Source organism: Paramisgurnus dabryanus, chromosome 23 (assembly GCF_030506205.2).
Source record: "Paramisgurnus dabryanus chromosome 23, PD_genome_1.1, whole genome shotgun sequence".
Lineage (NCBI taxonomy): Eukaryota > Metazoa > Chordata > Actinopteri > Cypriniformes > Cobitidae > Paramisgurnus > Paramisgurnus dabryanus.
In genome coordinates this window covers 12,000,587-12,024,609 of record NC_133359.1, presented here as the reverse complement: position 1 = coordinate 12,024,609, position 24,023 = coordinate 12,000,587, and the positions used below count along the sequence as shown (strand labels likewise).

The 24,023-nt window shown below is 38.0% G+C and overlaps 1 protein-coding gene and 2 long non-coding RNA genes across 9 annotated transcripts; all 3 read right to left on the bottom strand.

Moving 5' to 3' along the window:
• Positions 1–3,504: 3,504 nt before the first annotated feature.
• On the bottom strand, positions 3,505–12,357 carry LOC135781382 (uncharacterized). Of its 6 annotated transcripts, none has more exons than XM_065291817.1 (9): positions 12,088–12,357; positions 10,060–10,218; positions 9,059–9,205; positions 8,065–8,235; positions 7,665–7,826; positions 7,205–7,255; positions 5,276–6,288; positions 4,225–4,295; positions 4,067–4,125 (listed from the first exon to the last, which is right to left on the bottom strand). In XM_065291817.1, exons 1-7 carry the CDS (start codon positions 12,215–12,217, stop codon positions 6,176–6,178), a joined length of 933 nt encoding a protein of 310 aa, XP_065147889.1. In that variant the 5' UTR covers positions 12,218–12,357; the 3' UTR covers positions 4,067–4,125; positions 4,225–4,295; positions 5,276–6,175. The 6 variants fall into 6 exon arrangements, with proteins under 6 accessions (XP_065147885.1, XP_065147886.1, XP_065147887.1 ...); XM_065291818.1 differs by having other exon boundaries at positions 4,068–4,122; XM_065291813.1 differs by lacking the exon at positions 5,276–6,288 and having other exon boundaries at positions 3,505–4,125.
• Positions 12,358–12,830: 473 nt separating this feature from the next.
• On the bottom strand, positions 12,831–16,002 carry LOC135781384 (uncharacterized). Of its 2 annotated transcripts, XR_012335865.1 has the most exons (5): positions 15,623–16,002; positions 14,582–14,709; positions 14,400–14,501; positions 14,218–14,276; positions 12,831–13,149 (listed from the first exon to the last, which is right to left on the bottom strand). It is a non-coding gene; the product is annotated as an uncharacterized lncRNA (long non-coding RNA). The 2 variants fall into 2 exon arrangements; XR_010545150.2 differs by having other exon boundaries at positions 14,582–16,002.
• Positions 16,003–17,119: 1,117 nt separating this feature from the next.
• On the bottom strand, positions 17,120–22,502 carry LOC135781821 (uncharacterized). Its single transcript, XR_010545268.1, has 3 exons — positions 21,630–22,502; positions 17,327–17,435; positions 17,120–17,223 (listed from the first exon to the last, which is right to left on the bottom strand). It is a non-coding gene; the product is annotated as an uncharacterized lncRNA (long non-coding RNA).
• Positions 22,503–24,023: the final 1,521 nt, after the last annotated feature.

Genomic DNA, 24,023 nt, shown 5'->3' with positions numbered 1-24,023 from the left:
CATTTAGGTTAATCAGTGGTTACTAAGCTGATACTAGTTACTCTGTACCTACGGACAAAAAAATCCATCAATATATAATAATAATATAAAAGCAAGTATTTACTTCACATTTATATAGGGCAGTAATACTTAAAGTGTGGTCCCAAACCCCCCAGTGGTCTGGCAAAAGATGATTAATGCCCTTGTGAAATTGTGATATCAGTTCTTGCCATTCTGTTTTAATAACGTAAAAATGGATCGGTGGCTAAACCAAAGAGGAGTAAAAAGAAAAGATCAAGCGTCAACTGAAAGCAGCTAAAATCCACATATCTGTTAGTTCTGTAATTTCAGTGATTTTGGACATTAAGGGGAACAATTTTTTTCAGCATTTTATTGTTACCATAGTTACAACCATATACTTCATATACCCACCACCTCAGTTTTAAACTAATGGCTCTTTGGAATGACATTAAGTGGGACCTAGGCTGTTCTGTTTAATTGCAGTTTTTTTCACATGTGCAGTTTGTTGTTCATATTAAGCTGCAACTCATTTCACATTTACTTTTTCTAATGAAATAAAATTCATATAATAATTTCTGAACATATCATTGCACTTGTGTTTAAAAAATTTGTTTTTGACTTGAAACAGTTGCATATTAAACTTAAATTTAGCTTATCCTTCCTATTTTGTTGTTTTTTTGGAGGTGTGTTAGAGTGGGATTCTGTTAGGTGGTCCTCAGAAAAAAATCGGAAGATAAAGTGGTCCTTGGGCTGAAAAAGTTTGAGAAACACTGATATAGGGCAAGGTATCATTAAAACATTTTCAATGCAGTAGAAAATGCACGCTCTGAGGGTGTGGATGATGCTTGCACACAGAGATACCCTGTCAAAAAAAGCATTGGCCGTGTCCTTCATGTCACACCACCAGGGTTACTGGACTCGCTGAGGACTGAGGAGATGGAAGTAATCTGTAGTGCCTTATCAGTGCTGGTGGTCTCTTTTCTTACTTTATTTCTATGTCCTCTACAGCAAACAGCTCCTCGAGGGCAGAGAGCTTTGGCCTCTTCTGTGAACAAATAGGTCAGGAAATAAAGAGGACCAAGGTGGTACTCAGCAGTGCCAGCACTCAATTCAAAGGCTTAAGATCAAATGGATCTGAGGGGAAAGTGTTTTCAGCTGTCGGCTCGAGAGCATCTAGTCCGTCTCAGTTGGGTTCAGGGCGACAGAGTCATTCAGGAAGCTAAAAGAGTTCTGCTGGACAGCTCGGATTTTAGCCAGATATAAGATAAAGAAATCCTGGATGATGTAATTCGACTTGATGTATTTGTTGTAAAGTTCATGGATTACTTGGCATCCACAGCCATCTGTGTGTTTATTGCTTTGTCCAGCATTCTTTTATGGAGCATCCTTTACCGCTGCATGTTTTTGATGTCAGATCTTATGCTACCTTATGCAATGTTACTAAACTCTTCAAATGTTTAGAGGTTACTAAATAATTTTAATGTTACTTTATTCAGACTTGTTTTAAGGTGGGAAATATCTTCAATTTGTGTTTGTCTCTATTAATCTTATATCATAGCTGATCACTTTGAATCAGATTAGATGTGGAAGACATCCTAAACGTGCAGCGGTAAACTGAAGTTTAGGATCTCTGCTATAGACCATGATGATTTATTTGTGTGTTTATAATTCAATGAGACTATTTCTTTTACTTGTTTAATAACTGTAGGTTTTTATTTTTATAATAATTTAATTTATACACTTTTATGTGATATAAATCAAATTTGCGGTTTATGAATTGTTGTCAAACTGATGTTGGATTTTCTATGGATGGTTTACAGTACAAACTTTGGTTTATAGCATTTTTCACTTGAAAATAAATATTTTACAAGTGCTCACAGCTTAGGTGGAAATACTTTGTGTTTACAATGTGCAATTGGATTTTTTTTTTTTTAATGACCTTTCTCAGCCAATTTAACACAGGGTTCAATTTTGCAGTTGTTTCATCGCATAGTTCATCAAAATGCGTCTTAATGTGCCTTGCACGCTTGTGAGTAAATGAAGAACGAATGCCTAGGACTGCGTATGACTTTTAGATAACACCATATTATTGCACAGACATTGACAACAGATAGCAGGATTTATTATAAAGCTGTTGTAGATGAGTTTGTGAGTTGATGTGATCACCACTATCTGGAGATTAATGGTAAAGAAGACAGAAGATGTCAATGCAGACCCCAGATCAGTATGGGTTAGGAGCTCTGTTGTGGTTTATGGCCAAGAGATTAAACAGGTTGCTTCTTATAAATATTTGGGGGTTCACATTGACAGTCAGCCTAAAGCAGTGGTTCCCAAACTTTTTCAGCGTGCGGCCCCCCTTGTGTACAGTGCATTTTTTTGCGGCCCCCCAAAAGAAAATTTATGACAAAAACAAAATGTTATATTTTAATTAAACAAAACATATAAAATTGTACCTAGTAGGGCTGTTGGTTAGTTGGCTTATTACGTTTTAGGTTTAATTACACAGAATTCATGATAAATGAATGTATTTTATAAAATGTCATAAAACTTGGGCCCCCCGGCACCATCTCGCAGCCCCCCTGGGGGCCCTGGCCCCCAGTTTGAAAACCACTGGCCTAAAGGATTACTCAATAAAAAAACAACAACGATCATTTACTCACCCCATGTCATCCAAAATGTTAATGGGTTTTCTTTTTTCAGTCGAGAAGAAATTAATTTATTTTTTATTTTTCTCAATTTAATGGACTTTATTGGACCCCAACAGTTTACTGTTTAAATGCAGTTTAAAATTTCAGTTTCAACACAGATTCAAAGGGCTCTAAAAGATCCCAAAGAGGCATAAGGGTCTTATCTAGCAAAACCATTGTCATTTTTGGCAAGAAAAATGAAAAAATATGTACTTTTAAAGCACAACTTCTCCTCTTGCACCAGCCGTGTAACGCACCAGCTTGACATGGGGTGAGTATTATCTTGATTTTTTTTAAGAAAGTGGACAAATCCTTTAAATGGCACACACACATGTTAAGTGTTTGTACCAACGTGCTTCAGCACCTACAGAAGCTTAAGATATATCGAAAGACAAATACTACTGCATCTTCCAGCCTACAATGAAATCAATGACTGTGTCTGAAACCGTTCACTGTTCCCTATAAAGAAAACCAAAATAAGTGTGCAATTTTGAACAGTGACGTAAATACTATTCGTTATTAACTCTTAGACCTTTGTGGCTTTATGGATTGTACTGTGAAACGGTAAAGTTTACTTTCTTACTGTTTGTCACAAATGTTTATTTTTTTATTGGATTAAGTTGATAATAAAAAGAACAAAACAACTGCTTTTCATATTTATGTGTGTTTATAATATTTAATATAAATATGCATTCTATTGAAAATAAAAGGCATCACATTTATTGTATTTCTTTTAAGGCAAAAAAAAAAAAAAATAACTAACAACAACAAGAACTAATAAAAAAAGTTTATAAAAATACTTGTGTAGTATTTACAATGTACATTAATATTATATTTAACAATATGCTGCACTGACAGAAGAACAAAAAAACCACAATAAATTAAATCAATAAATAGAGGTAAAATATTAAAAACATGAAATCTTTCAAACTCAAAATAAAATTGAATGGAAATTGTATTTATATAGTGCTTTTCACAATTTGTAATTGTTTCAAAGCAGCTTTACATTAATAGAAACAGGAAAAAAACACAGCAAATTCGACAGACAATATAAGTAGCAAAATACAGCGGCTATGAATAAACTTTACAAGCGAGCGTATTAATAATGTAACGTATAGAAGAGGGTGCTATGTAAAGCCAATGTCGGCTGTCTCCCCGGGTTGAAAAAACCCCCTAGGAGAAAAACCTCCCAAATTTTTTTGCAAGGAGGGAAAAAAGTCCTAGGAGGGAAAAAACCCTTGGGAGATATATGTAAACGGATGAGGAGATTAAATAGGTTCCGCTGGTGGTCGTTGGTCAGGCATCGGCTGGGCATCATGTTGAAGGACGGCCAGTAGATCAGTGGTGTGTTGACCTCCACGGCGGCCGGAACTGGGTCTGTTTGTCTCAATGTCCTTGGGTTCGAGGGTATTTTAGTGTAGATTTCCTTGCCAGACTTCTTAATATATTTGATGGTGACGTATAAGAGAGAAATAATCATATGTAAGTCATATATAATGTAGGGTTGGCAAAACAATTTGATAAAGAGCGGTTCTACCTTCATGCCATCAGATTTGCGCGTCCCCTCATCCACTTTACTAAAGGCACCTCTTCCAATCTGTCTTCCCACTTCATAAAGCAATGACATAAAGAAATGAAAAACAATCAGTACAAAATTAACACAAGAATTGTGTCTCACATGAACCCCAATGGCAGTGCTGCTTATAACATAACAGACAAAAATAAATATTCATTTAAAGTATGTGCAGATAATGGAGAGTTGTTCAGTACATAAAATGCTAATCAGCTACTAGCAGAATAAACAAGAAGTTTAGGATCAAGTAAGAGTAAAACCACTTTTAAAAACCTAAATCTTTTTTTAAATAAGCAAATCAGGACAATAAAAAGGAAAAGCACACTTTTCCAATGTAAAGGAAAAACACACTTATTACGATAACTGGGCAGAGGTTTGAAACAATAAAGTACAGTCGACAAGGGAGAAAATTAAAGCAGACAATAAAGAGCATATCATAACGTATTGCTACAACTCCTTGAAATGCATATCATAAACAGGATTACTAACTAAAGATCTGACTTCGGACAGAGCGCAGCTCTCTGCACGTGCATGAGATTAAGAGAGGCGATAGTTTGCCTCAGCTCGCATGAATCGCATAAAACTGAACAAATACTTAAGGATTACTACTTTTGTACTATGTTCAGACAGATGCGAGACCGCGAGCACGAGACAGAGAGAAGCGCAGCTTCCAGGACGCGTGCATTAAGTGCATGTGTGTGCAAGAAGGAATCTTCTCTCTACAAGCTCTCTCGCGTAGTGAAGCCCACAAACCCCCCATGCGAGGAAAAGCACACAATGTGCATGTTAATGTGAAACAATAATAATAATAATAATAATAATAATAATAATAATAGGCATAGCATTTTTTTGTCTTAAAAAAAGAAGTAAAAATCGAGAAACGAATCGTGACACCCCTAAAATGCATGTATTACAAAACTGGACAGAGATTTGAAAAAAATAAGGAGAGAAACAGTTGACAAGGGAAAAAATAAAGCCAACAATAAAGGTCAGAACACAATAACATTATACTCACGATCACTATCGCTTGACCGCAGGCTAGATGAACCTGACCATTCAGCTGCTTCTTGGAAAGCTGTTATGTCCAAAGATGATGAACCAGACTGGCAATAGTCTGGTTCCACAATCTCGCCGGCTCGAGTCCGAAGGGACTATACTGCCTGTGTTTCTCACGAGATGGGTGCAGGTTACACAAACCTGACTGACTAATCAGCATGATCGGTTGAGCATGACGCCCGTGGTCCGTAGACCACATTTAAGATCATCCTCTTCTTGGAAAGGCATGTTTCCAAGGAAAAGAGCTCGCCGGCTCGAGTCCGAAGGGACTATACTGCCTGTGTTTCTTACGAGCTCGTGCAGGTTACACAAACCTGACTGACTAATAAGCATGATCGGTTGAGCATGACGCCCGTGGCAGACAAACCACATTTAAGATCATCCTCTTCTTGGAACGGGCATGTTTCCAAGGAAAAGAGCTCGCCGGCTCGAGTCCGAAGGGACTATACTGCCTGTGTTTCTTACGAGCTCGTGCAGGTTACACAAACCTGACTGACTAATAAGCATGATCGGTTGAGCATGACGCCCGTGGCAGACAAACCACATTTAAGATCATCCTCTTCTTGGAACGGGCATGTTTCCAAGGAAAAGAGCTCGCCGGCTCGAGTCCGAAGGGACTATACTGCCAGTGTTTTATCACGAGCTCGGTGCAGGTAAGAAGAACCCGACTTAAAATCAGCTGATCTGCCGGAGCACATGGGCGATGGTCGAATGGACCATATGATCAGCTGCTTCTTGGAAAGCTGATATATCCAAGGAATGACGAACCTGACCGGCAATAGGGTGGTTCTTAAAAACCCGTTTGCTTAAGACCAGAACCGTTCTACACATCAGCTTCATCTATACGGGCACCTGAGGATCAAAATGGCTCCACTATATCCTCATTTCCACAGCAACAGCAAGCTTTTTTGATAGCCTGCAATGCTCTGCGCAAGAAAGCACGGATTTTCTTCCGGCTTTTTGGTTTTGGTTCTAAAAGACAAAAATAGAAAAGATGAACAACAGATGTTACCACCAGATTAGAGCCCGATCGATAGGGGTTTTTTGGAAACCCATAAATTAATAACACTGGGAAATATATATACAGTCATGTTTATTAATTTATTATATCGATATTTGATGCCACAATATGGATTCTTGTAACGCACGAAGCAACCCAGTCTCACCCCATGTCGTCAATATTTGACGACACTTGACCATTCGTCATATGTTGACGCGAAGGGTATACCTTTCGCGTCATTTTTTGACGAACTGGGGACTTCAATACTATTACGTCCGTTGCATTCTCTTTCCTATTTTCTTACCATTTTCGCGTCGGTTTAGGGTTAGATTTACATAATGACATCCCTTCCCAAACCTAACTCTAACCCCAACGGCAGGTGACAACTGTTTCATTTCGCATACACTGTTTAATTTTGCGTAATCTAACCCTAAACCGACGCAAAAATGGTAAGAAAATAGGAAAGAGAATGCAACGGACGTAATAGTATTGAAGTCCCCAGTTCGTCAAAAAATACGTATGACGAATGGTCAAGTGTCGTCAAATATTGACGACATGGGGTGAGACTGTGTTACACGAAGACAGACAATGATCAATCCGCATATCAATTTATTGTCCCACCCTTATTCCTGATCAGAGATCTGTAATTCAAATCTCACTAGCCAATGGGATTAAAGTATGGTTAAGTCCTGCCCACACGAGAGATTTGTGCCAGAATGGCGAATGTAAATTTCTAAACCTTAAATGAAAACCTTGCTTAGAAAACAGTTAAGAAATAATGTGAAACCCGTGTTAGATTTTTGCTTTCGTTCTCATTTTACGTTTGTTTGTTTGTTTAATTTAAACAATACTTTTTGGGGTGTCATTATTATGGTGTAATACACTGACCTGGTAAGCTTCTCTCCTCTTCATCTAAAGCCGCTGCAGATGTAGACACAACTGGAAAGATCGGACACAAAGAAGACATTATAAACTTCTCTAAAATCTAACACATTGTTACTGTATAGTTATTATGGTATTGTGAAAAATATTATAAAACCTATTACATAAAAATGTCATACATGTTAATGTTACATGTGTGTTATTCCACAGTTTATTCTTATTGTAAAATTTGGAAAAATTAGTGTTGTAAATTATATATATATATATCAACTCTGTTCCTCAAGGCCCACTGCCCACTGCATTTTGTATGTCTCTATCATCTGACACAATCAGTTCAGTTCATTGAGATCTCTACTAATGAGCCGATGATTTGAATCATGTGTGTTAAATAAGGGAGACAAACAAAATGTGCAGAGCAGTGGGCCTCCAGGCAAAACCTTGAGAACCACTGGTGTAACAAACTGACCTGCAGGGACCCACTCTTCATCGTCAATTGCCCCGGGAAGGACAAACCTTGTTTCGCAAGCTGCGGGTGCAGAGACGCACAACCTCCGTTGTGAATCTCGTTCACCGCAGCTTGTTACTTCTTTCCCCTGAGCTGGTGTAGACATGGCAGTCTGTCTACCAGCTGGACAGAACAGACAAAAAAAGACATTATAAACTTCTCTGAAATCTAACACATTGTTACTATTGTAACTTTATAAAACCCATGACATAATTTTTAATATATGCTAGTGTTATACATTTGTGTTATTCCACACTGTTATTGCGTTTATTCTTCTTGTAAAATGTGGAAAAATAAATAGACTGAGTATTTTAAAATTATATATATTTAATGTGTCATTATAACAGTGTAAGAGACTGACCTGCAGGGACCAACTCATCATCATTAACTATCCCCGGAGGGACAGCCCACATTTCGAAAGCTGCGGGGGCAGAGACGCACAACTTCTGTTGAGCATCTCGCTCCCCACTGCTTTCAACGAGACTTACGAGCCCTTCAGCTGATGAACCCGTGATCTTATCTTGTCTATCAGCTGCACAGACCGGACACAAAGAACACATTTTAAACTTCTTAATACAGTAACAATGTGTTAGATCTCAGTTACTGTGGTATTTTCACAAACATTGTAATAATAGTAATAACAAAAATGTATCACATAAGACATGTATGTGTACCAGTGGTGGCCAGTGACTTCTTTTTCGAGGGCGAACAATGCGAACATGTATTTAGTCCGTCATATGTTCGGCACGTCATGTGAACCTATGTGCATTACGCGTCATGTCAAAATACGTGTCTGCTGCAGACGCTTCAAAGGCGTTTGCCAGATACTCGATTAATGTCATTTGTAATCAGAGTTTAGTTTTAAGTTGGTGTCTTGCGAGTATTTTGTGAACGTAAGCGTCTCTTTGTCATAAACCCTTTTGACGCATGTGCAGCAGGCACGTTTTTTGAAATGACGCATGATGCACATAGGTTTACATGACGCAACAAACACACATTTTGACATGACGAGCAACACAAGACACACGGAACACATATTTCGGATTTGTGCCCCTCGGAAGAGAAGTCACCGCCCGCTACTGATGCATAAACACAATGTTTTATACATCATCGCTATTATTAAATTAATAAACTATGTGAACCATATTTTATTTAATTTAAAAACTTCACATGAAAAACATAATTACATAATACATACAAATGTAAACACCAAAAATACCAAACACCGCCCTCATGCTATGCTAGACCCAAGTACACAGTAACTTCATGTATGTTTTACTATCTATATAATAAGTTAATGTGTCAAATGTTTTTCATTAAATTTGAGGTTTCATAATAATGATGTGCTGACTGACCTTCAGGGCCACACCAATCTTTCAAAATCTGTAGAAGGGCCCAACGTGCCTCCTCATCCGAGTATAAACGGGCCCTTCGTGAGGCTTCCATTCTAGTCATGGACATCCTGAGCCTCTCAGTTGATGTAAGCTTTTTCTGTCTAACACCTGGACAGATCAGACATAAAAAAACACATTAACAGTTAACATGGTATTTTCACATTGTGGATAAATAGTTGAAGAATTTTATAACTGGCACTTTTTTAATGCAAATGACAGAAGTGAAAAGGGCGCGAGGCTGCGGGAAGCTGACAAATGAGTGTTTATAACATCAGAACACGTTAACAACAAGTTAGCATAGCGTTTATCTGCTTATAGTTACAAGCCTCCATTTAACGGACCTAAAACAATGTGCTGTCACTTTAAACCCAGTGTCCTGATCACTATGAATGATTTTTGTGTTCTTATTAGCAGGCCCGGATAAACACAATGTAGTGTTTGCCCTTGAAAGTCACCATGAACCGGAAGTAGTGATGGTCTTGTAACTCTGTATGCATTTATTGTATGTCATTATGCACAATTGATCAAACTTTCACAATAGTTATGAACCAAAGAATCATGCAAACCTCCTTCACTAATTCTAGGCATAAGATCGTTTAAAATACTCAATTTAAAACAAAAGGTACAGAATATGAGCAAAATATAGATGTCCTTTAAATTAGCCATATACATTTTCTATGCTGATCTTAGGTCCGCAGCAGCTAACTACAGTTAGGATTGATTTACACGCTGTAATGTGTCCTTACATTAATGCACCACTAGATGGCACTCAAGCTTTGTGAGCTAGATAAACGTGTGGTGTGTTAAAAGAAGAAAGTCAGTCCTCTTTTCGAGGTTATGAGTGAGATTTTTTAAAGTGTGTTTGACTTCATGAGGGGCTATGTAGACCCATCAAACAATGAGCTGAATGTATGGTGACACAAAATGAGGCGTCGTGCAAACCACTGGTGTAACAAACTGACCTGCAGGGACCCCCTCATCCTCATATGTTTTTCCCAGTAGGACAAACATCTTTGGATAATAGGAGGCTGGAGCGTAGGCCAACTCCTGGTATGTATCTCGTACATCCCAGCCTTTTGGCCCCTGTGCTGGTCTAGACATGCTCTCAGTCCATCTACCAACTGGACAGAACAGACAAAAAGAAGACATTATAAACTTCTCTGAAATCTAACACATTGTTACTTTGTTACATTATAAAACCTGTTACATAATATTTCATATATGCTAGTGTTCTATATTTGTGTTATTCCACACTGTTATTGCGTTTATTCTTATTGTAAAATGAGGAAAAATATATAGAATGAGTGTTTTAAAATTATATATATATATTAATATGTCATTATAATAGTGTAAAGAGACTCATCATCATTAACTGTCCCCGGAGGGACAGCCCACATTTCTAAAGCTGCGGGGGCAGAGACGCACAACCTCCGTTGAGCATCTCGCTCCCCACTGTACACGCTGTAATGTCCTTACATTAATGCACCACTAGATGGCACTCAAGCTTCGTGAGTTAGATGAACGTGTGGTGCGATAAAAGAGGAAAGTCAGTCCTCTTCTCGAGGTTATGAGTGAGATTTATTAAAGTGTGTTTGGGCTACGTAGATCCATTTAAGAATGAACTGTATGGTGACACAAAATGAGGCGTCGTGCAAATTAGCAGTAAAAAAACAGGTCGCGCATTTCGTTTGCCCCGTGCCCCCCCCTCCCTTCAAAATAGCCATTCACCTAAACCAAAACTCCGGTGACGTAATTTAATCTTACTACCGATCTCATATATATTTTCATTAGTTCATGCTCAAATATCACAACAAAGCGCATAACACGTTTGAAAAAATAAATATGTTTGACAATATCGTCAGTTATTGCGTTTGAAAGAAACCGCACCAGACAAAAGCACGCGCGCGACGAGTCCAAAGATAAATCACACTCTGCTTTGTTCATAACGAAACAAATCAGACAAAATAACGAACGCGTAACATTATAAAATGTAAAGTTTACCTTATTATGACCCTGATTTCATAATTTGAGACATTATTTAATGAATAACTTAAGTAATGCGTCGAATAATTCATTCACATTCAGTAATGCGAATTAATGCGTCGGTTTCTAAACTTGGAAAAGGTATTACCTCACCTGCCATATGATGGCGGGAGGGTCGTGTAAAGAAACAGACATTCGCATCAACCCGTATTTGAAATAGACACAGTTCATATTAAATCAACTACAACAAACACCTCATGCATACGAGTCTTTAATTCCACCAACAATACAGGCATATAGCAACGTTCGTCTGTATAGCGCAAAGTAAAGCTACTGAACTTAATTTCCACTCGTATATTTTTGCATTTGGGGTTTCTCTTTAACCGAATGAGCTGACAAACCCAACATTTGACTAATATGTGACCGTGAGGATCTGGCCGGTTGCATAAAGCACCTTAAGTTTTTCCCTTAAGTATGACACTTAAGGGGTAAATTCACCTTAACTACTGTAAGAGAATAATTAAAGTGTTTTGCATATAATCCCTTAAATGGTTCGCTTAGGTAAAGGTAATCGTAAAGTGTTTCATGATAGCGACCCCGATTTGTTGTTATAAAATACTATTGTTGCCATGGAGACGCAACAGAAAAAACTTAAGGTTTTTCTGCAACACCCTTAATTTTAAAGGAAACATAAGGGTGAAATTAAGGGAAAATTACACTTAAGGTGCTTTATGCAACCGGGGAAGGTTAATGAGTTAAAGGTAGTTATCCTTCGTAGGTCGCATTTGTAGGCTGCATACGTCATCTAAACCGTCTTTTTGCAGAATATTAACAATTAAAAGATTGGCTATTATTTTCAGTTAATCGTAAATTGTTGTAATATGTTTACGACTTTCGAATGCAATGCTCAGTTAACTTAAATAAACCAGACATGTGCAGCCTGCATATGCGATCTTCGTAAGCTGCAACCTTCGGATGGAGAAAAGGCGTAAATAATATTTACTGACCTGAATGGCTCAATTCCACATCCGGTTCAGCCCGCGGACGGGCGAAGGTTACCCGAGAACCTGAAGGGGCAGAAGTCTGCTTTCGCAGAATACCACCCCTGCTGGTCTCGATATCCTTCAAATCAGACATGATGTTGAAAATGTCTTTAAAAGTCTATTAAATAACTGTCAGCTGTTGCTTGACTAGTCGTTTGAAAGACTTAAGGTAATCGTTTGGTTTTTGATGTCTTTAAAGTCAGGAGAGTAGTAGTGGTTTTCAATAGCTTTCGCTTAGAGAATCACCAGTGTGTGAAGGGAACACGTCAGGGCAAGCCTTTTTATATGTTCGGTGACGTCAAACGTTCCATTCGCTTGGCCAATGAGAGACAAATAATTTAAATATAGAACACACACTGTGTACTCGTCTCTATGACAACAAATCATTTATTATGACGACAGAACATTTATGACGTCTTTGTGTCAATCTTAATCAACTACGTTAAAATATCTTATGTATTATAATATTATGTAAATATTTACATCTATTCATTTCTTTTATATTAAAATACATTTAGATAACCTTCTATGTAAATATATGGTTTTATATTGCAATATATGACCATATATATTTCTTTCTAGTACTTGTCAACATATTATTTTGTTGTTATAAGTAAATCTATTTAAAAATGTATGTGAAAGCCCCTCTAGTATATTTCACATACAGTGTAAACAAATTTCCCACAAATAAAAACCACTCAACACACAGCTTTTGTAAATAATTTAATTTGACCGAAATTTTCATCACACTGCCCCAATAAATCAGTGGGCACTGAAATCAGATTTTACAAACAATGGGGTATACATTTATGCACATAATATATATGTTAAGCACATATATAGTATATCCATTAACTGCACATTAACAACATGAATCCAGCCAGCAACAAATAGTTCAGATATAAAATCAAAGCATAAATTTGGATTTGGGGCAGGCTTATGTCTCCTTTCTCTTTGCCATCTCAGAGTTCATAGCCTGTCATAACTGTCCAACAGTTTCCACCTTATGATGTTTTATGAAAGCATCTGCAAAAGAACACAAAAGAGAAGTTAACTTGAAAACATTTAGGTTAATCAGTGGTTACTAAGCTGATACTAGTTACTCTGTACCTACGGACAAAAAAATCCATCAATATATAATAATAATATATATTTACTTCACATTTATATAGGGCAGTAATTCTTAAAGTGTGGTCCCAAACCCCCCAGTGGTCTGGCAAAAGATGACCTAAACTAGGCAAGTGTTTATACAAAATTGTCACTTATTTAAATAGATTTTTAATGCCCTTGTGAAATTGTGATATCAGTTCTTGCCATTCTGTTTTAATAACGTAAAAATGGATCGGTGGCTAAACCAAAGAGGAGTCAAAAGAAAAGATCAAGCGTCAACTGAAAGCAGCTAAAATCCACATATCTGTTAGTTCTGTAATTTCAGTGATTTTGGACATTAAGGGGAACAATTTTTTTCAGCATTTTATTGTTACCATAGTTACAACCATGTACTTCATATACCCACCACCTCAGTTTTAAACTAATGGCTCTTTGGAATGACATTAAGTGGGACCTGTTCTGTTTAATTGCAGTTTTTTTCACATGTGCAGTTTGTTGTTCATATTAAGCTGCAACTCATTTCACATTTACTTTTTCTAATGAAATAAAATTCATATAATAATTTCTGAACATATCATTGCACTTGTGTTTAAAAAATTTGTTTTTGACTTGAAACAGTTGCATATTAAACTTAAATTTAGCTTATCCTTCCTATTTTGTTGTTTTTTTGGAGGTGTGTTAGAGTGGGATTCTGTTAGGTGGTCCTCAGAAAAAAATCGGAAGATAAAGTGGTCCTTGGGCTGAAAAAGTTTGAGAAACACTGATATAGGGCAAGGTATCATTAAAACATTTTCAATGCAGTAGAAAATGCACGCTCTGAGGGTGTGGATGATGCTTGCACACAGAGATACCCTGTAGCCAAATCAAAAAAAGCATTGGCCGTGTCCTTCATGTCACACCACCAGGGTTACTGGACTCGCTGAGGACTGAGGAGATGGAAGTAATCTGTAGTGCCTTATCAGTGCTGGTGGTCTCTTTTCTTACTTTATTTCTATGTCCTCTACAGCAAACAGCTCCTCGAGGGCAGAGAGCTTTGGCCTCTTCTGTGAACAAATAGGTCAGGAAATAAAGAAAAATATAAATCACTATTGAGGTACATGCAAACAAGTTCATTTTGTACTAATAATTAAATGGGGAAAAAACAGAATGCCTTTATATTTTCTTACCACTGTTTCACTGGCAGATGCACAGATGTCTTCATCAGATATGCAGTCATCTTGGTCTTCTGCTCTCTCTTTAAGCCCCTGATTCATCTGCTGGCCCTGAGCCTGTATGGAATAGAATATGAGGGTCATGTATATTGATATCGACAATTGAAGAGAAGTAGATAACTAATATTGTTTAACACCTGTTCATTTATATCAGCTCCTCCTCCAGTCTGTACCACACTTCATCTGACACTTTTGACTTGAATCTGGCATCCAACGCTGTGCACTCCTCCAAAAACTGTCTGACGCTGTAAACCTGCAAGTAAGACTAAAACATCGTATGAGTCCCTAAATAATCCTAATTAAAAACAAGTGAGAATATGATTACACTGAACACCTGGTATCTGTTTGAGAGGTCATTCCAGATAGTGTCCTTAAAGGAGGGGTTTAATGCCATTTCATGCATTCTGACTTATTGACACCGTTTAAAAGTTGTAATCCTCTGGCTAAACTAATGCATAATGTCAAAAAAGCCATTGAGCATGTGACAAGAGTATTTCTGGGCCAATGGCTGCATCTGACTGTAAGCCAAGGTTATGTAAAAAACAGTTTTTATGTAAGCTTTATTTACTTTGATGTATCAGCTGTTGGATTAGAATTCAAAAGCTGTTTGTACTCCTAACTCTTTAGCTCCGCCCACTGTACGCCTTCAAGAGATCATCTTTTCCGGAAAAAAAAAAAACTGGAAAAGGTGTTCTGTCTTTTATGAATCTGACAACACGAAAGACTCTTTGGAAATATGAAGGAAGAAATACTACTCTATAGATAACCAAGATTAACATGAGAGTGGCAGAAATCGTGTGTGTTATGTGATCTTTAATGGTCTTTGTGAAGGAGTTCTCATCATTAACTGTAAAGTGGTGATGGCCAATAAGACCAGAATTGTGTGTGTTCTCATAGCTCTGATGGGAGAGGGCTCAATTTCCAAGAAAAATGTATGGATTGAAAACTTGATGTGACAACAACAGGTTAGGACTGAAATGATCTGGCTTTGACTAGTTACATTTACACATTTGGCGGATGCTTATCCAAAATGGCCTCTGGTGCATTATAAGGTATACATTTTTATCACCATGTGTGTTCCCTGGGTTCGAACGCTTGTCCTTTTGCACTGCTAATGCAATGTTTTACCACTAAGCTCTACAGATACAATTAATGATTTTGTATAATGTTATACAGACCTGAAAGCCAGAAACCATGTCTGGAGTGAGCTTGTGCTTGTGTCCCAAGTCTCCTGCTTCTTTAGCTTTGATGAAATAGGATCTTTCCATCTTCGTCATGATCAGTCCTTCCCAATCCTGGTTCTCAAGTACCCCTTCCAGAAAGTTGTAGATGTCTCCTTATTTAAAACAACCAATCAGCCTCCTTCCAGAATGGTTAACAGGTCTCCCTAACAAGCTGTTGAGTTGAATCAAATGTTTTAAATAAGGAGTCATATGAAACTTTCTAGGAGGGGGTACTCAAGGACCAAGAAACACTGCTCTAGATGAAAGTTTAGGTGGATCTGGCATCCGACATCATAACGATCCTATTAGCCACTTCTTTACTGGCTCTGTGAAACTTCTCCACCATCTGAGAACCCAAAGTTTTAGTCAGCATAACAGCGTAATGAAAGGCTTTCAGCATTTTGACATCAACGTACTGCGAGACCACACTTCACCATATGCTCTTAATTCGCTCTCATAGTACTTGGATTTAATAAGATCACCCTGCGTAGGGTCTTGTTTTTATTCACAGATAAAATGTCAAGATTTTCGTCATAGTTGTCGTTATTATGTGATTGTTTCAATTTAGTTATCGTTTCGTCAATGAAAACGTAGCCACGTTATTTTATAGCGGCTGGTTCTCAAACTGATCTGTCAAGAAAACCATGCGCGAGCGAGAGACACATGCACGCAGAAAAGAGTCCTCGTGAGCGCACCTCTGCAGTGTTGCGTGCAAAGGCTCGGAGGACACATTATGGTAGAAATCATAATCCTGATTATTTTAAAGGATTACTTAATGATTGTAAAAACCTGCATTTATACACACATACAATTCAATGCATTTGTTTAGTGTTGTTGCAGAAGGCTACACGTGTCAAAGCATTGGTATATTTCACCCAAAAATCTCACCTGTACTGACTATCATGTCGTTACAAACCTGTACCAATTTGTTTGTACTGATAAAAGAAATGTTCATAATCAAACCTTTCACGAGCCCCATTCACTTCCAGTGTATTATTTTATCCTACTATAGAAGTGAATGGGGTTCACAAATTGTTGATTACGGACATTTCTCAAAATATCTTCCTTCGTGTTCATCAGAAAAATTTATACAGGTTTGTAACAACCTGAGAATGAGTAAACGATGACAGAATTTTCATTTGTGGGTGAACTGTCCCGTTATACATGAGGGACTGTTTTGCTTCAGCTCGCTTGAAATGCATATATCTTTAACAAACATAAACAAGATTACTACCTAGTGATAGGAATTTGGACAGATGCGAGAGCACAAAGTGACGTACATGTGGTCTAAACAAAGAGAAACTTAATACACCAAGCCTTTTTCAAATACTCAAATATTTCTGTGAAGTAAATTTTGGATGAAGACTTTTGTTTTCTTGTAGCTCGATTGACAGAACAGAGCATTGCATTAGCAGTAAAAATGACATGGGTTTAATCTGTGTGTTAGATTACATTTAAGAGCATCGCTCCTTCCCCGCCTGATGTTCTGCAGTTTTTCCTCCTCAAGACAATCACTGCCATGTTTAAACCACTCCTTAACAGTCTCAGGTTTTGTGCTTAAAGAAACCAAACAGTTAACACACACATTCAAATAATTAATTCAAGGTGTAATGTAGATCAATTATTTAACCCAAAAATGAAAGACAGAACCGTTCTTACGCTCAAGATCCCTGTAAGTCTGGTCACCAGAGCATCTTTTAGAAGATAAGGTGCTTGACTTTCCTGTACTAGATAACTTTCATGACTCCTGGGTAACGCATTTCCAAACCTGTGATAAGAACATAGAGAACTCATTAAAAAGACATTTGTTAGGAAATTTAAGTTTTATAAAAATACTATATTTTAGCTACCCAATATGGAGGCATCACAATCGCTTTCTGTTCTTCAGTATCATCCTTCACAGGGAAAAATAGGTGGTTACTTATAAGCAAACTGAGCAAAAATATCAGACAAATATCAGAATTTTGTTAAAGGTCAATTAATAATGACTTAGTCAGTTTTCTTTTTTCTTCACACTGAAAGTGAGAGCGCATCTGTGGGTGGAGCTACAAACCAAATACTGTATTTTCCAGACCGTAAGTCGCTCTGGAGTATAAGTCACATCAGTCAAAAATGTGTTTTGAAAAAGAAAAAAACATATATTCAAGTCCCACTGGACTATACGTTGCGTTTATTTAGAAAATGATTTCCAAATGATTTCACATCACCCGCTGCTGCTATTATCTCCTCCTCGCGTACCTTAAAGCTTGGTTGTACTCGCGTTGCTGACATGCTGCTCTTGCTCTCAGCTGTTGTTGCTGTGCGTTAGGGAACGTAAATGCACCATACGTCATCATCACGTCGCTATATCATTGATATGACTTTTTTATCGTGTAAAAAATTATACCGGTATTATCGTGAACGGTATGCTATGGCACACCCCTACCGCCTAGCTCGATTCTAGTGACAGCAGTGGCCGTTCACCCCTCACTCAAGTGCAGAAGTTTAAGGCTTAATATAATTTAAACAGATTAGTTAGAAAAAAATTCAACCCCCTCACAGTTGTCATGAAGGGCAAAATTAGCTGTACAGACCAAAAACACTTTTTGTACCAGGCTGTAAACAAATTATTTTATACTGTAAAGTTGGCCATTTTCAACATGGAGGTCTATTGACTCCCTTTTGGAGCCAGCCTCAAGCGGCCAATCGATGAATTGCAGTTTAAGTCACTTCCGTTAAGGCTTCATCAGAGAGATCGGAAGGTTGCCCCTAGCTCCAGGCTGCGTCCGAAAACTCTAAATTGTTGCCTTCTGAGGCAGCTTTCCAAGGAAGGAAGGCATCAAGGCATGTTCAATGTTAGGTTTACTTCCTGTCTCCTGAGATACCTATGCGTGGGCGTACAATAAGAATGTGATTGGTCGAGTCTGGTCAAGTTCGAAAAAAATAAAATGGCAGCCAAGGAAGCGACTGGAGCACAAATTTAGTGTAAATAAAGGTACATTTTCACTTTTTACACCTTTTAATTGCATTTTTAGCGAGAAATTAGTATTGTAGTTTTCAAATATGTGATTAGTTATCACAAAGGCGCTCTCTGTTTATATTTCAAACACGCTGCCTTTGAAGTGTGTCCGAAAGTCTTTCTCTGAGCTGCCTTCATGCCTCCGAAGTCATTTCCTCATGAGGCAGCGAGGCAGTGGCGAAGCTACGGGTGGGCCTGGCCGGGCCTGGGCCCGCCCACTTTGAGTTGTGGCCCATCCAATCAGAAGGCCATTTTCCAGACAAATGTGTAAATAATTTAACAAAAATAAATAATAGTACTACGAATAGATGTCTTATCACACTATAATTTCATATATGTAATAAAATTATAAATATAATTGAAATATAAAATATAAGTGCAAGTTTGCATGTTCAAGCAGTTTCGCAGTTTTCTTTTACCCTATTGGTGCACACGCTTGTCAACATGAAACGTTGAATATGATTCGTCAGTCATTGTTAGTTCCGCCTACGCGCGATTGAACTGAATTTGAAAATAGCGAGTCGCAAATCATCGCGTTTAACAGCCTTTCCACGATGACATCTGCTGTTGTCTGTTTACTTTTGGAGACAGAGACTATACATCACTCATGGAAATGTTGGATTACTGAGGACATCTTTTCAAACGTCGTCAAAATGAAACGAGCACGTATTACTTTGATAATGACTAATGCTGTGTCAAAGACTGTTCTTCACCACATACTGTATAAAAAACATATAACGTTACGCTCATCGATGATAAATGCTCGTCTGAGAAATGTATTTCTGCTTTTCTTTGCGCGAAGGGACATATTATGATCAAAGATATTGGACTTTGTTATTATGATCGAGACTTTCTCCATCTTTAACCAGAAGCCCCGTCTCAGACTAATACAATAGGACATCTAAAGGTGAGTTCAGACATTTTCGTAATGTTTATAGTGGTGTCATTATTATTTACAGTTTATAGTCAGGAGTATTACTCCATTCAACTATTTAAGGGGGCAGACTCTGTGTTGTGTCATAGGCTGTATGATTTACTGTTGTTGGAATAAAATGTACACTTAAATGACAACACATGCAATTTTGTATTGCGCCATGTTGTTTGATGGCCATTTTCTCATTAAATAACAATCTCTCAAACGAGTTCTTTAGTAAAAGCAAATAACTATTGTACCTGTTGAATCTGTCATATCCTATGACGCTTTCACGTCATGCATTTTGCTGACGAGGAATGACAAATTATTGTTCAGAACTATGTTCACGTAACGTAAATAACGTAAAAACGAATTCCTTTACTAATTCAGTTTATATTGATTTCTGTGTTTTCAAGTGGATTAATAATTTGGTGTGGCACTGCCCATAGACTGTATAAAACAGGCACAGCCCCACCTGCCCATATACTGTAGACAAGCTACTGTTGGTTATTTATAAGTTGTTTTATAATTTTGGCTTAGGTAGCGTGCACACCAACGTTTTTAAACGCAGCTGAAAACGCCTGGAGGACGCCAAATACCAGCTGTTTTTTCAGCCTAGGGCTTTGGTTGCTGTGATACTTGAACTGTGAGCCGGTTGGTTGTTTTGATATTTGTCCCGCCCTTCGTCCACTGTGATTAAACGGCCGTGTGAGAACTTACATTGACGAGCTGAGCTTTTTCAATAAATGGACAGCTGCTGGCTGTTTTGAAAAACGCCATGCTTCCATTGGGAAAAAAACATACGTCCACCACGGGCGTAAAAATTTGTTGTGCACGTCCCCAGTTTATGTACATTCTGTGCTTTGCCCACCCTGTTTTATAAAGGCCCACCCACTTAAACATTTCTGGCTTCGCCACTGCAGCGAGGCAACGAGGCACTCCCTTGAGTTTTCGGACGCAGCCCCAGTCTCAAATTGTTGTGGTTACTGTTCCTTTAAATAAACAGCCAATGACATTGCAAGGGAGGCGCTTGAAGCGCTCTGATATTTTTTAAGGTGGAACGGATAGTTAGGCGAATAAGGAGCCAGCTCGAGTTCGTTGATTGTACGGATTTTCTCTAAGTAACGTTACCGCAACATTGCTTCATTGTTGAGTTTGTATTTATATGTAATTTAAACTTGATCATCGTTCGATCCATTTATTCCCGTACTATTGCTGTGAATCCTTACGACCGCGTCCCCTGAAATGGCCGCCACTACCCAGAATGCAATGCGAGCTAAAATTTTATCCCGAAACCGTGTGAGAATAAAACTTTATTAAAAATGCTGTTGTTATCTAGCCTGGTTAGCCAGACCTACATCAAGATGTAAGGTCTGGCAACTCTTCACACAAACGGCTCAATGCAAGGGGTGGGATATAAGGTTGTCCCTCAAAATGCCTCTGCACGCAATAGGATAGCGCTATGACCAATCAGAGCAACGAAGAACGAAGTTTTCAAGTAGGAACCGTTGCAGCTCTGTCGTCATCATGTTAAGCCCGCCCCACAGACGCTACACACGATGTGATTGGCCTGACCAAATTTTGGTTTTTGGAGCTGTTAAGTGTATTGTGAGTGCCTAGACTAAACCCTGGCAGCAAATATATTTTGCGGCCGCTAGGGTGCGTCTAGATTTCTAGGCTAGTTGTTATCATTTATAATTGTATTTGACAACAACACAAACTAAATATATACAAATATGTAATTATATAGTGCATTTCTGCATCTGTAGTTTAATTAAATTTAATGTGACAAAGCTAATCTGACGGTATAAATCCAAGCAATTTTGGTGCGGGGATGTCGCGTCATCTGCTTACTCACCGCAAAATGCTGTATATATCGTCATTTTGTTTGTATCTATGCATGTTGTTGTGATTCGTATTTAAACAGAATAAAAAGTTTTTATTTTCTGAGCAAACAAGATGGTGACCCCCGGGGAGTTGGTGCCCAACACATACTGTGTTTTGATGTTTGTCAGAGTCATGTTAATAAAAAAACGGAGTAAGTTACATACCTTTGAATTGAAATATGACCCTCAGTCGCAGGCCTTGAGAAAATACTCCTACATGGCAGGGCACACGCAGTTGACCCCATTTCTCACGCTCTTACGACCAAATCAATTTTTTTCACGCAGGCTCGTGCCCACCATTAAGATCCCCGTGGTGTGTAATAGCAATCATCACTATTGGAATAATAATTGCCTTATATATAACTGTAAATACTGTGCAACGCCCACTTCTATCTGTCTGCCTCAATCAGCAGTCTAAAGTACTTGTCAAAATCAAAATGATGCGATAGCCAATCAAATCAAAGAAGGTGGAGTTGTTTACAGTAGCCGGAGCGCGAGCTACAAACTACAGAGCGAGTACACGTCTGCGCGATGTTTCTGATTGTTAGCGGTGGTGAAAGTGCAACACACGATGTAAGTAACTAAACCAGTTAGATTTAAGGGTTTCAAGCGTACCTTTACTTTCTACTGAGAAGAACCACCTCACCACTTCTCATGTTGCTTGTATTTTACCGTAAAGAATCAAAGGGGCTGCGCAGTCCGTTCCGACCGTTGTCAGACCGTTATGACACCAGAAAACCGCGAGAGTATGTCGAAATGTTACAAAATGGTCCGCCTTTACCATTTCTCTCGCGGTACTCTGACGTCATAAGGGTCTGCGCAACACCATACAAAGCGTCAAGGTCTGGATGAAAAGCAAGCCTTTCCATATTCCACGCACGCAGATACGCTCAAAAAACTGCAGATTTAACCTCTTAATTAAAAATAAATGTAACTCTGTCATTTTTTTGGTCTAGATAGAAGCCTAATCTTGGGTCTTGTTTTAAATGAGACAACTTTACTTTTGTCACTGAAGTATCGCTGCTGGAGGTGAAAATATTAAACAGAAGACATTTTATAGCAGTTTAAATATATTTTAATATAAAAAAATAATGCAATGCACAATCATTTTATAAAAAAAATGATACAAATGTTAATGTTTCACAAAATAAATAATGTAAACATGAAGCAATAAGTCTCAAGTAGTTTGATAAAAATGTAAAATTAAAATCACAAAAAAATGTCGTTTGTGTCACTTTTTAAAGAGATAGTTTGGCCAAAAATGATATTAAATCCATGTTTTACTCACCCCCAAGCCGTCCGAGATGCATATGTCGAACACTTTTCAGTTATTTTAGAAACTGTCTTAAGGGGGTCGCACACCGGACGTGCAGCTCAGCTCCGCATCGAGTCACGTCTAGGACAATTCAGAGGTTAACCGGAGTGCACATTAAATAGCGCGAGCATTGAAGATGGGTCGAGGCTGGGTCGTCCAACATGACAATGACCAGAAGCACGCAGCCAGAATAACCAAGGAATGGCTCTGTAAGAAGGATATCAAGTTTCTGGGATGGCATAGCCAGTCTCCAGACCTAAACCCAATAGAGAATCTTTGGAGGGAACTCTAACTCCGTGTTTCTCAGTGACAGGCCAGAAACCTGACTGATCTAGATAAGATCTGTGTAGAGGAGTGGGCCAAAAAAAATGAAAAACGAAACGTTGACCTCTGTAATCGCAAACAAAGGCTACTGTACCAAAAATTAACATTAATTTTCTCAGGTGTTCAAATGCTTATTTGCAGCTGTATCATTCAAATAAACAGTTAAAAAATCATACATTTTGATTTCTGGATTTTTTAGATTATGTCTCTCACAGTGGACATGATGCACCTACGATGACAATTTCAGACCCCTCCATGATTTCTAAGTGGGAGAACTTGCAAAATAGCAGGGTGTTCAAATACTTATTTTCATCACTGTATTTTAGCATTGTTGTTTAATAGAACCATGTGTTTGTTGGGTTTTGATACTTTATTTGCACCAATTATTATTGTCTCATCAAGACAAAGTTGTCATTTTAAAAGCTTTTGCTCCCTTAGGTCTATTTTTATTACCAAAAAATATCAGATTACTTGATCATCCTGAATTATCAAAATAATAGTGAAAACTCTATAAATTGGTTAAAACATTTAAAAATCTTGTGATTTCAGTTAAATAAAAGGATATTTTCTATTCATATATTTCATCATTGAGGATTTCTTAAAACTTCGTCCTGAAGTCTCAAGGTGAAAAACTCGTTTTATACTAGGTCTTAAAGGGGACCTATCATGAAAATCAGACTTTTTTCATGTTAGGTGCTATAATTGGGTTCCCAGTGCTTCTATCAACCTAAAAAATATGTAAAAGATCAACCCAGTAACTTATTTTTGGTAAACCATGCTCTCCAAGCATGTGGAAAAAATAGCTCATTGAATTGGCTCCCCTTGTGATGTCAAATAAATCTTTTTGTGTCCCCAGAGTATGTGAGCAAAAATGTGCTGTTTTGGATGTGTCCTTTAAAATGCAAATGAGTTGATCTCTG

Coding starts and splice junctions, on each gene's coding strand:
- LOC135781382 (XM_065291813.1), bottom strand. CDS start 12,217: ATGTCTGATTTGAAGGATATCGAGACCAGCAGGGGTGGTATTCTGCGA. Junction 7,256..7,664: donor TGAAGAGTGGGTCCCTGCAG/GTCAGTTTGTTA, acceptor CGATCTTTCCAG/TTGTGTCTACATCTGCAGCG. Junction 4,296..7,204: donor AGAGGAGAGAAGCTTACCAG/GTCAGTGTATTA, acceptor TGCTTTATGAAG/TGGGAAGACAGATTGGAAGA.